The 12,985-nt window shown below is 33.8% G+C and overlaps 1 protein-coding gene across 1 annotated transcript; it reads left to right on the plus strand.

Moving 5' to 3' along the window:
* Positions 1-10,303: 10,303 nt before the first annotated feature.
* LOC148869982 (UPF0481 protein At3g47200-like) lies at positions 10,304-12,758 on the plus strand. The gene is made up of 2 exons (XM_088970766.1): positions 10,304-10,493; positions 11,198-12,758. The coding sequence occupies exon 2, from the start codon at positions 11,226-11,228 to the stop codon at positions 12,570-12,572; it is 1,347 nt and encodes a 448-aa protein (XP_088826892.1). The 5' UTR covers positions 10,304-10,493; positions 11,198-11,225; the 3' UTR covers positions 12,573-12,758.
* Positions 12,759-12,985: the final 227 nt, after the last annotated feature.

Here is a 12,985-nt window from a genome sequence, read left to right on the forward strand (position 1 = left end):
TCCCTATACACTCCTCTCTCATGTTAAATACATAATTGAATCCCAAGTTTCTCTCTTGAGCATGGACTAGTTTGGTTCGGTTCCAAGGCAGAACCTTCAAGAACCTACCCTGTAGGGGTTGGTTTTAGGTTTTTAGAACTAGAACCTATCCTGTCAAGATCAGTTGTTCCAAGGTCGGTTCTTGCCTTCGTGGTTCTAGGGTCTACCCATGAAACCTGTTTCTTAAAGAAAACAAAAGAATTCCATAACATTAACAATCAAATTAAATAGCTATGATGTTGTTGAGTTTAGTTTAATACTTTTTTAACTTTAAGAACTATAATTGTGACTAATTACATAGTCATAACCACATATTGTATCATTGATAATGTTTACTATCAATATATTATTGATTTAAACTTGATTTTCATTAACAATAACAACAATAATAATAATATAGTTCAAAACCACTACAAGAAAATTGACCTTTAGCAACAGTAAAAAATTGTTCCCAATATAGAAAAAACTGTTACCTAATGTTTTAGTTACAACTGAACAAGTTGTGGCTAGTGAAGCCGTTGTTAAAGGTTTTTAACAATCAATTTTTGCAAAATATACTATTCACAACAGTTGGACCAACTGTTGCAGCAATAGTGTTTTACCACGACCAAATGGAATTGTTGCCAAATATTTTGTTTTAGCAACAATTAATAAAAATCGTTGTCCATATAAATTTTTAGTAAATGTTGCTCAGTGGTACCTTCGACGACAATCAAACTAGCTGATGTTAATTATAAATTTGCAACAGTTAAAATTTATCTCTAATTAACATCTTAGGCAACAACCCTTTTGTTGAATAGGCAAAAATCAAGCAATTGTTGCCCCAAAATTTCATATACAACAATCACATAAATTGGTAACAACTGAACAATTGTTTTTTATGCTTATTTATGGCATCAGTTTTTCCAAACTATTGTTAAAGTAGCAATAATAAAGCAATTGTTACCTTAACTATTTCTAATTATCATTTTAATTGTTGATATTTAATTTAATAAATTGTTGCAAATATTATAATAATTATTGTCAATCATCTAAATAAAATATGCATGTAAAATGTCAATATGTGAGCCCATTGATATTATAAAGATAAAAATTGCATTCCAACTATAATTCATATGCAACTATGTCAAAAGTATATTACAATTTCCAAATTCATATCATATTAATAATACAATTAAGAAAAACTTTGATCTAATGCATAATACAATTAACATAAAATTTGATCCAATGTCTCCATCCACATATTTGGAGTTGTGCCTTCCACTACATAACCACGGCAGCTAATTCATTCAAAATGATAAATAGCTCATGAAAGGTTGATTCCTCATCCTGAAGAACTCTAACTCTGCTCTACATTTGGCAAGTGTTTGCAAACTTATCATTGGCATATGTGCAATGGTCACAAGACTAGTGACCTGAATCATCTAGTTGATTGGGAGCTTGGGAGGCCGTTCCTTTGCCTCTTCCGCCTCTAGATTTGTATCCTCTCAAATTCTTAGAGCTCATTTTGCTACAAGCACAATGGGAGTCCACATCAAAGAACATCAAAGCTATACAAGAAATGCAAATAAGTCCAAGTCCTCAGAAGAGAGACAAAACCAAGCAACAATTAAACAAAAGGCAACTGAAACCAATTCATAAAGTTCATTTATCTGCACAAATAAGACGAGTCAAAATCATGATAAGATGTACGCACTTCAACATAACAGAATATAAGACTGGAATCATTTTCCAATAGCTCTGTCATTTAATAGAAACTGCACCTGCGACGATAGACATTAGCTTAAGGAACCAACGTACACACGTACGAGACAATATTGACAAAATGGCCAAAAATGAAATCAACAAAACCAACCTGATAGAGGGAAAGTTCAATATCAACTAATAGCCATTGTTCGACACAAAATAACACAATTAAGAATATCTCAAGAGTAAAGTTCATAATCACCTCGGAAAAAAGATAATATATTCAAATTATTAATTCAATTCATAAAAAAAAAGGAAATATCAGTACATATGTTGGGGAGTTGGAATTGGGGATTTGCTTCAAATGTAACATTGATGTACCCATGGAAAGCTATTAAGGAAATCCTACCTCTTTCCCTAAAGAACATCAGGTAATGACCCCCCTTTTTTTTATAAATGGTAAATGGTATTTGAATTTATATAAAATAAAGGGGGAAGAGGTTTCCTCAAAACTGTACAAGGAACTATATTCTATAGAGAGATAAATACAAAGGGATAAGACAATCAACTAGCATAGCTTAGGTTGAATACAATTTGCACCCAATTTTCTGTAGCTTCAATGTAGGATGTGCTGCTCTTCAATTCCTTTTAGAATAAAAGGCCATTGAATAAGGAGTCTCTCATCATTGCTATGATTTTGTCTCTTGGATTTATTTCCCTATCAAATATTCTACCATTACCTCTCCATCCAAATAGACCAACAAAAAGGATACAATTTCCAGAGGATGTTACCCTTCCTTCTTAGCTCCAAGGTAGACCAAATTGAGATTAGCTTTGCTAAACCCCTAGGGATCACTCAAACTCTACAAAATAGCTAAAAACAGTGCATCCAAATACTGGTAACCGGAGGGCAATGCAAGAAGAAGGATAAGAAACTTTACATCCTTAGATTCGATAATGAAAGATTTATGTGTATAGACTGTAAAAGTTTGATGACTCTTGGAGAAAAGTATAAAATGTTTCAAACTTACCACCTCTACCAAACCTTGCAATTTTGATTTTTTTTTTTATTATCTAGCTGATTTTCCACCTTAGCCTTGTAAGCTTTGAATGTTTGTAAGGCATCTGATTTATTCTCAATTAGATAAAGATAACCAAATCTAGAATAATCATCAATGAATGTAATAAAATATCTATGTTCACTTCAAGCAAGGACTTTAAAGAGACTATAAATGACAATCTAGAGGAGCTATAAACACCTACCAATCTTGGAAAAAGGGTTTTTTAGTCATTTTTCCCTTAAAGCATTTGAAAAAAATTACCAAGATCATCAAAATTTACACCTAAAAGAATCCTATTTTTGACCAGTTTATTAAGATGGTCTTTGGATATGTGTCCTAACCTTTAATGCAAAAGCATGGATGAGGATTTCATCTCTTTTCTTTTAAGTAACAAATTATCAATATGACAAGATTCAACATTCATAGGTAATAAAGATTTTTCATATGATTGATCAAGATTCAGTTTATAAAGCCCATCTAAACAAGTGCAGAACCAATTTTGTTTAAACCATAACTAATAGCAAGAGTTCCTTCAGAAATATAAAGTGAATACCTACTAAAATTAAGTTTTTTCTAATAGATGGAACATAATAAGTGTCGATAAGATCTAATGTGACTCCAAATTTTCTAGTACTCCAACACACTTTGCACTCCCCATATAGATGTAAATGATCTCTAAGTCAACCTTCCTTGCGTTCAAAAATCCCTATAAGGCATTGGAAATGTGAACAATACACCTAGAATCAACCCACCATGTATTTGAGGGTATATCCACAATATTTAATTCTATACACACTAAGACTAAAAGTTACCTTGCTTGTTTTCCTTTTCCTTCAACTTCCAACAATTAGATTTGCAATGTCCTAGTTTCTTGCAATAATTACAAACAGGTATTCCTTCTGCCTTCCTCTACTCAGCCTTAGTGGAAATTTTCTCTTTGGGGTTATATTTCTATTTTTTTTTTCCATTCTTCTTAAACTATTTCCTCAGTCTCGAAGTTGCAACATACGTAGATTCAATTCTGCCCTTCTTCTATCTTACCTCTTCTAGGAAACATTGATTTTTTAGCTCATTCACACTCTATTTGTGAAAACTAGTGTTGTAATTAACCACAAAAGTTTTAAAAGTCTTGGGCAAAGAAGATAACACAACATAAACAAGGAAATCATCATCCAGGTTCATCTTCGAATGTTGAAGTTGATAAACAATCCTTGACACCTTATTGATAAACTCTCTAATACTCCTAGGTTGTTCAAATTTTGTAGCAAAAAGCTGGAAAAGAAACCTCATAATCATAGCCTTTGTGGATCCTAGAAACTGACTTTTGATAATGTCAAGAATTTTCCTAGCAATATCAAATATGGGAGTGCTAAGTTTCAATGGCTGAAAATTTTGACTTTAAATGATGAGAAGAGCCATTTTATTGGCATGTTGTCAATTGTTATATCTATTGTGAGCTTGACTAGTCACATTTGTCGAGGTTGTAAAGGTTTGACTTATGTGAGGCAAATTGTCATATCCATAGGCCCCTAAGACTGTGTCAACCTGACTTATCCATTTCTTTTAATTGGTTGTAGTCAAAAGTTCAATAGAGAATGATTGAAATTGAGTAGAAAGGTTTTTAGTTTTTAGGGTTGCCATGAAAATATAAGTACCAATTTTAATTTATACATTAGGAGCAAAATGAATAAATTACAAAACATGCATCTAAGTAATCAAGCATGATTATCAAATGACCAAGTTATATATGGTCTTACCCTCTCTCTCCTTTGGGTTTAAGAATGATTCCATAATAACCAAGTGAATTTAATCATACAACAAGACAAACTACGCATGTATATACTTGACTATTAATCACTTAAATCTTTGGATTCAACCAATTAATAATGAATACACACACGTATAGTTCCCTTGATCACTTTAATTAAATCACAATAAACGATCTTAACTTTGGATAAGTCACTTATGGCTTCAATGGAATGAAAAACCAATAGCTAGGATTAAGAAGCACTGAATACCAATTTGAGACCCAATTGCTTTAGGTTTTGGTTCTCAAATGCACCTTCCATGTAGCCAAGAACAAAAGTAAATGACCAATAATTCAATAAATGTCTTATATTGCACATTTTTTATTTTCAACCATTCATGGAACATGACATATAATTGATAAATAATGGTAATTTATAATGTCAAACAAAAATCAATCTAATCTTAAGGTTAAAATAAAAAGAGTAAGGATATTTGACCCTAAAATTATTCTTCATGCAATTAAAATGGAATAAAATACCCCTAATTATCAAATAGAATGCAAAAGAAAACTGAATTAGGCATTTTGTTACAAGAATAAGGGCCAAAAGGCAATTTAACTTGAATAAAATAGTTAAAAATATGTTTGAATGGGTTTTAATTGCCTAAAAATGGCTTGAACAGGTCTAAAATGAGTTGAATCAGCCCAAAAGTTGTTTTGATTTGTTCTAAACCAGTCTATCTCGCACAGGCTAGATTAAAATGATCAAACTACCTCTGAACCATTTAGTTCACACGGTACCGATCCGGAACGGGTACCATGTTGGATATGGAATTGTGTTGGCCACAACCCACCATATATGGTATATGTCAATGTTTTAAAAGGCTAAAGGCGGGTCAAGGTGGTTGGGTCTCATAGGGGTGAGGCCTAAGCAATAAGGCATTTTGAGGTGTAAGCCTTGAGCAAAATATGATATAATCCATAAACAATAAAGACATGAAGAACATAAAATTAAGCTTTTATATGGTTTGTTTGATATATTAGACATGGTTTCATGGTTCAAATTTCGATGCACCCCAGTACGTTGAAAGGGGTATAGCGAGTATTGAACCATGCATTATCTTTTCTTCTAGTTTTTTTTTTCTTTTTTTAATTTTACAACAAGGTTAGGTATTATGTTATTTAATTATTAAAAGGTGTTTTTTCTAAAATTCCTTAAAAAGGGGTAGCAATACCCAAAGATACAATATAGTAGGCTTGATGTGGGGCGTATTGTATCAATATTTTGAACCTTGCATGGGTTAGAATCTTACCAAAGTAGTTTTCTTCCCTAAAATCTAAAAAGAATAAAAGCATATAAATTGAACTCTAATATTCAAGGATATGAAACAATAATAGTATTTTAAGAGCAAGGCATTCTTATTTCATTGAGGCATATGCTTTACAAGAAATAGATTATCAAATATGGGGTAATTGGGCAAGTAGAATAGAATAAAGTATAAACAATATTCTTTTACACACACAAGGCATTCTTTTTTTTGTATGTTTATTTATTTGTTCAATACGCCAATATATACAAAATAAGGCATTCTTTTTTTGTCTTAAATTTCTGTTTTACCCTTATATAAGCCTTCATATTCAACATTAGCATGCCAATAATTGAGGCCCAAGCCTTAAAAATTTTGAGGCCAAAGGCCTGAAGGTGTAAGCCTTAAACAACTCAAGGCTTTCGTGAGGTCTAAGACTATTGAGGCCAGGCCCTTTTTCTTAGCCTCGCCTCGAGGCTTAGGGCTTTGGGCTCGCCTTGAGGGCCTTTTAAAATAATGGTACAAGTTCACTGAAAACGGGTCAAATTCGACCCGAATAGATCGTCTTCTTCGCCCTAGTTTCAGAATCAGGTTTAGTGCAACCCAAATCATTTGGCCAATTTTAGTTCGATCTATTGGAAGCCGACTGGTGGATGGAAGTGGTAAAAGATGGTTGGTGATCACTTGGAAATCCTCAACTGATATTTTACCAGAATCTGGCCAAGTCGCCGAAAAACACAAACTGTGTTTTTTAAACATTTCAGAACCATGTTCTAATACTGGTTTTGAAGAATATAACTGGAAATTGGCCCACCAAATGTTCTTAGCTAGTATTTAATGAATTTAAATAAAAAACTAGGCACAGACCTTTCACTTGGTTGTGAACTTGCAAACTTCGCTTAGTTTGTCTCATCTTTCTTCAACGATTCTCCACTTGACTCTAAACCACCGAGGTGATGGGAAACAAATTAATGGCTGAGAAACAACTGCACCGAGTGGTGACTGTCTCTATTTATAGATGTTTTTGAGGTAATCAAAAGGTCTATCCATCAAAGAATTTGATGCCACTACAAATATCTTCGATTATCTTATAGTCCAATAAGTGTGTTTTAATTTCCAACAACATGGCCATCAATGTGATCAATCTAACATGCTCATGAAAGGTAAGCCCCCAAACCTTGGAACCAACCTAGGTGGGGTCATTTCCAAGAGTAGAATTAGACCCTACCTAGTAACATATTGGGTAAAGTGGGTTTGAGGCCAAAGTTTTGGGTAGAATTGACTCATTTGCTCACCCTTACTCCTCCCACATAATGCATTGTGTACTTGGTTTAGCTTTCATCCTTGATATTCATTTAGTTTTGTGGTGTGTCAGTTTGTTTTTGCCATGTGTAGCATTTGGTTGTAGGTGGCTAGTGGGTTTTGGATTTGGTGTATCCTTAGGAATGGCAATTTCTTTTGGGTTTTGAGATTCTACAATTCATACAAGTACTGGTGGGGGTATGGTATTAAGCTAAATCCGCCTCTGCCCCTGCCCCCTGCCCTGCTGCCTTCTCTTATTTTCTATTCATATTTTCCTTTAAATAAAACTTTTCCTCTAACCTTCAAACAATATATATATATATATATATATATATGTGTGTGTGTTTTTTTCTGTTTTAGATGAAAGCGGTCTTACGGAAAATTCATTCTCAGTCTTTAGATATCTCAGTAAAAAAAAAAACTCATGACACTCCTAAGCGTCATCTGATAATGGCTAAGTGGTTGAATTTTTTTTTAAGAAGGTCTTCATTCATCAATAAGCTCGGTTTACATCTCTTGTACAATGGAATTGATGAGGAAATCAGGAGCTTGAGACCAAGTTTTGTAAAAGTAATAGCAAAGTTAGCCAATTTTTGTGCAGCCATGCTAGCTCTTCTAAAAATGTGATAAACCGAGTAGCTTGAGAAGCAACGCAGCAGTTGTTCTTATTGTTTTGATAGTTCCACAATGTCTGAAGCTGAATTCCGTCAAATGTTTATTTATTTTCCTAATTACTTTATCCAAGACAAAGCAATGAGTCATTCAGTTCAGATCCTATGCACAATGAAACATTGTTCTTATTGTTTTCTTCTCCTTTTCACTCTTTTTTCAGTTTTTCTTCTCTCCAAAGTCCATTGAACAACACTGAATTGAGCTCTTCTCTCCATGAGTCGCTTCTAAATATAAATTCACCATATGCCAAATCCAATTAAAACTCCGTGTATCAGGGATTTCATCAACTTCTATTGGATTAATCTTACGAACTTTCCCCCTTAGATGCTTAGGTCTCATAGGATTCTTAGTTCATTGGAATTGAAGTTCATTCAACAAGGGAATCCAACGTTATGCTAATGTAAATCCTTAAATGGCTTAACAAATGTAAATCCTTAAACATTAATTATCTTTCTTAATTTAAGTAGTCCATGCTATAATTGAGTAGGGGTGCCCTATCCGATTTGGTCGAATTCGGATCATCTTGTTCAGGTCTTTGGATCGGATCAATTAATAGGATCCAATCAGAAATCATATTGGATTTGGATCACCTCTATTCAATCCAATATATATTATACATTTATTTATATAAATATATGCTATTTATTTATTTATAAATATATTATTTATATATTTTTTGTTAATTTGTTATATTATTTATTTTTTATAAAAAACATATATATAATGAAAATAATTAAAAAATACTTCTATTTTTTATTTTTCTTTATTTAAATTAGTATATTTTATTTTTTTCTTTTAATCAATTCTTAATTTTTAAAGAAAACAAACCGGATCAGATCAGATCCAAAGATTCGACTTCCCTATCAAATTTGAATTCAGATCCTTGCCTATTAGATCTGATCAGAACGGATAGGCCATGAATAGTATTGGATTGGATTCAAATAAACCCTGATTAAAAAATGATTTGAGTCATTTGCATCCCTATAATTGAGGATGAGAGATAGTGTTGTGTTTAAGTAGACCTGGCAATTGGGTTGGGTGGGTCAGGTTCGGGTTGGGTCAAGATACTTCAGGTTGGGTTGTTAAATGCTAGACCCTAACCCTAAATGTTCATGTTAGGGTTGACCCATGGGTCAATTCGGATCATCCAATAAATAATTGAAATTTAAAAAAAATAAAAAAAATTACATGAAAAATGTCAAAATGAAAAGAATTAACCTCAAAATTTCGAATATAAAATAAAAAACTTGAACATTTAACAATTTAAAGAGTAAACAATAAAAAGTAAAGACTAAATTGAAAAAATTAAAGAGTGGAAAATTCTAATAATGCATAAATAATCCCAATTAGACTTGACAATTGAGTCAGCGGGTTGACCCATGACCCAACCCAGTTTTTTTGGGGTTGGGTCGGGTCGAGTCATTTTCACATTTGGGTAGCTAAATATGAAACCCTAGCCCTGATTTTTCGGGTTGGGTTGGGTCGGGTTTGCGGGTAGGGTCAACTTTTTGCCAGGTCTATGTTTAAGCAACTATGAATGCTGACCTGGATGACAGATAGTTTGCATGTGTCACTCAATTAGTGTTTGCTTAAAAACTTTAATAATATTAATAAGGGTAAATTGATTAAACCTTCCATTAAGTTTTTGGCTATTGCCGAAACATTCATTGAAGTTTGGTAATTGCAATCACCTCCCTAAATTTTTTTACAATGTTGCAAGTAGATCCCTCTTTTAGAATCTTCTAAAAAAAGGGGCATAAAATGTCCAAAAATAGAGATTGCTATTTTGAGCGATTGATATGAAAGGCAGATTTGAAAAATAAATCAATTTCAGAAAAGAGATTGCTAAATCAACTTTGTATTAGATGACATTAGAAAATGACAGTTTTGACCTTAATATCCATTTGAATAAATTTAATCAAAAGAAAATAAAAATAAAAATACAATTTTTGCATCTAACAAGATACAAGCAACCACTCTGTTTGGTCAATTTTATTTTCTATAAGAAAAAATGTTAGGAATATTTTTGGAATAAACAATCACGGGCCCATACCCTTGAACATTTTCCACTTAATCTAGATGAATGAAAAATCGATGAAGTAAATAGGTTGCAAAGTATACTGGGTCTTCTAGTAAATAATAATAACAACTCTAAACTGATGGAGATCTTTCGTTTCTGAAATATAAATTTATTCGTTATGACCATTCAAATTAAGCCGACGCCTGTGATATAGAGATGCATCTAATAATCGGAAAAAAGAACAATTCAATAAATAAAATAAACCAAGTCAACAAGGACCTGTAGAAATAAATGAATAAAAATCAACAAAACGACCAAGAAGACTTCTGATTTCTCAATCCTTTACCCAATTCTTTTTCCTTCGTAAGACTTTCTGAGTTCTTACCTTCGTATTGCCTTGTACCTTCACATTCCCAAAATAAACACGGAAGAGCTTTCTTGCTAGATTTTTATATTGCCTGAAGTACCTTCATTAAAGGAATGCAGAAAGCTTTCTTGCTGGATTATTATATTGCCTCGAGTATCTTCAGAAATAGAACTAGGGAATTGAAGAGCTTTCTTAATTTGTGTTCTCTTTTATGACCAGTTCTTTGTTGTTTCGACAAGAGAGTGATCGTAAATTGTTGGCGCAGCAAATAAGAACAAGTTGACTTGACAAGGTGCGCTTCAATTTTTGTTTCTGTTAATTTGGATATCTTTAATTTCTGTTATGATTAAAGGGTGATTGATCGGTAGATGTTGATTTAGTCTGATATTCGTAAAACTCTGCCATGGAATATAATTGTTGCATCTTTTTTTATGGAAATCTTCTTCTTGTCATGTCTATAAATATTAATCCCCAAATCAATTCCTGACGATACAGATATTGATGTTTTTTACCTCCATCTTTTCTGTTTCTTTCTTTTATACTTTTTGCTAACCACCGCCTTCAGCATCCATTTGGATACAACCAGAAGCTGTATGTGATACCCATCTCAGGAAAATCTGACTTTGAGCACAAATGAAGGGAACAACAAACTATTCACAGCATGTAAAATGATGGAAAATAATTTCTGTATACCCATAGATGAAGGCACTAATTGTCCCCTATTTGTCTTGTCATTTTGATATCTATATACACTGGCAAACTCAATGTTTACTGCATTCCTCTTTATCTTGTCTGAATCTATCCTTCACCTGAATGGTTAAACTCTTCATTTTATTTCCATTGACATCCTTATATCTATTATTGTTTATCTAATTAATTTCTATCCATGTTCTGAAATTACAACTGTATATGGTACGTGCTCCTTCTGTTAGTAATAGTGAATAAAAAGAAATTTGCTAATTGTTGGCCTAAAACGGGATATCTTTATCTTGTCAGTGGGCTTGTTAGCTGTTTGAGAATTGAGATGGCTGATTGTAACCACACCCCAGAGGCAACCAATGTGAAGCAACACCATATTTCCTTAGTGGTGGCAGATATTGAACGAATGTTAAGGGGTCCAGAGAGTGAACAGCATCAATTTTCCTCCGAACGCTGCATCTTCAGAGTTCCTAAGAACCTACGCAGGCTAAAAGAAGTAGCTTGTACTCCTAAGTTAGTCTCAATTGGTCCCTTCTTTTATGAAGATGAAAGCTTGAAAGGCTCAGAAGAGCATAAGCTGAGGTATCTTAAAGATTTTTTAGGTCGAAGCACTAAAACTAAAGGGATTAAAGACTGCGTGGAGGCCATTGCAGAGCTGGAAGATAGAGCCCGGTGGTGTTATGCAGAAGGCATCCCCTTAGATAGGGAGAAATTTGTAAAGATGATGCTGCTTGATGGCTGCTTCATCGTTGAGTTCCTTCTCAGATATGGATATGTTCGATACAGGCAGGAAGACGACCCCATTTTGAATACCATCTGGATGCTTGATATAATGTCTGACATGGTTCTACTTGAAAACCAACTTCCATTCTTTGTTCTGGACAAGATATTTGAACTACTAGAAGATGTTCCTGCTGATCAGTTACAGTTTCTTGACTTAGCCATCAGTGCATTTAGCCGTCTTTGGCCAAACGTAGTACCGCGTAAGAAAGAGAGATGCGAAGTAAAGCATCTGCTCGACTTGGTGCGGGAATTCTTTGTGCTGTCGTCAACAGACAGAAGCAAATCAAACTCACATTTAGATAAACAGCTTCAGCGTTTTCCGAGTGCAAGAAAGCTCTTTGATGCAGGAATTGCATTAAGGAGTGTTAGAAACAAGCGTTGGTTGAGTATAAGCTTTGATAATGGAGTCCTGAGAATCCCACGCATAACCATTGATGACACGACCAAATCTCTTATCCAAAGTCTTGTCGCCTTTGAGAAGTACTATCACGGGGATTCTTTTCAGACGCACATAGCAGACTATGTAATGCTGATGGATCGACTGATTGTGTCCCCTGAGGATGTTCAAGTGCTCGAGAACTTTGGCATCATCAGAAACACGGAAGGAGACAGTCGCAGTATAGTCAGCTTTTTTAACGCAATTGGCAAAGAAGTGAACTCATTCTGCATGGGCTTGCATTTTCAGGATCTCTGTCGAGATGTAAACGAATACAATTGGAGAAGCCGGTGCAAATACGTTGCGCTTGCTTACCATCAGACTCACTTGCAGAAATGGATATCGATCTTGAGGAGAGAATATTTCAACACTCCGTGGGCGTTCATTTCGTTCTTGGCTGCCGGAATGCTCCTCGTTCTTGCATTCTTACAAACTGTGTACACCATGAACTAATATAATTCCAACAAGGGCAACCGACGTTTCTCTTGATATATTGACTTGTGGAGGATCAAAATTGTCTCTGTTGAAGATGTATTTTCCATCAATAACACTGAATTGGTACTGTTAATATAGGTTCTATTAATTACATATACCCCCAGTACTTTAGGGGAGGGGTGTTCTAATTAACCCCCTAAACCATTTTTACGCCATATACCTTCCTGTACTTCCATATTCTCAATCCCCCAACGGTTTACTTAATTGTCCACATATTATGTGTTTCTGCTTTTAAAGCAAAAATCAAGATCAGGTGATATGTGATTACTAATTAATGTTGGTTTTCTTTTCTTTATTTTTTTTTTCCTTTCATAATGCTGATATCATTATCAAGAAAATGAGGGGAAGAGAACTAAGTTACAGTCCTAATA

This window comes from Nelumbo lutea, chromosome 2 (assembly GCF_056320005.1).
Source record: "Nelumbo lutea isolate HS-2025 chromosome 2, American lotus-T2T, whole genome shotgun sequence".
In the NCBI taxonomy this organism is placed as follows: Eukaryota; Viridiplantae; Streptophyta; class Magnoliopsida; order Proteales; family Nelumbonaceae; genus Nelumbo; species Nelumbo lutea.

Coding starts and splice junctions, on each gene's coding strand:
- LOC148869982 (XM_088970766.1), top strand. CDS start 11,226: ATGGCTGATTGTAACCACACCCCAGAGGCAACCAATGTGAAGCAACAC.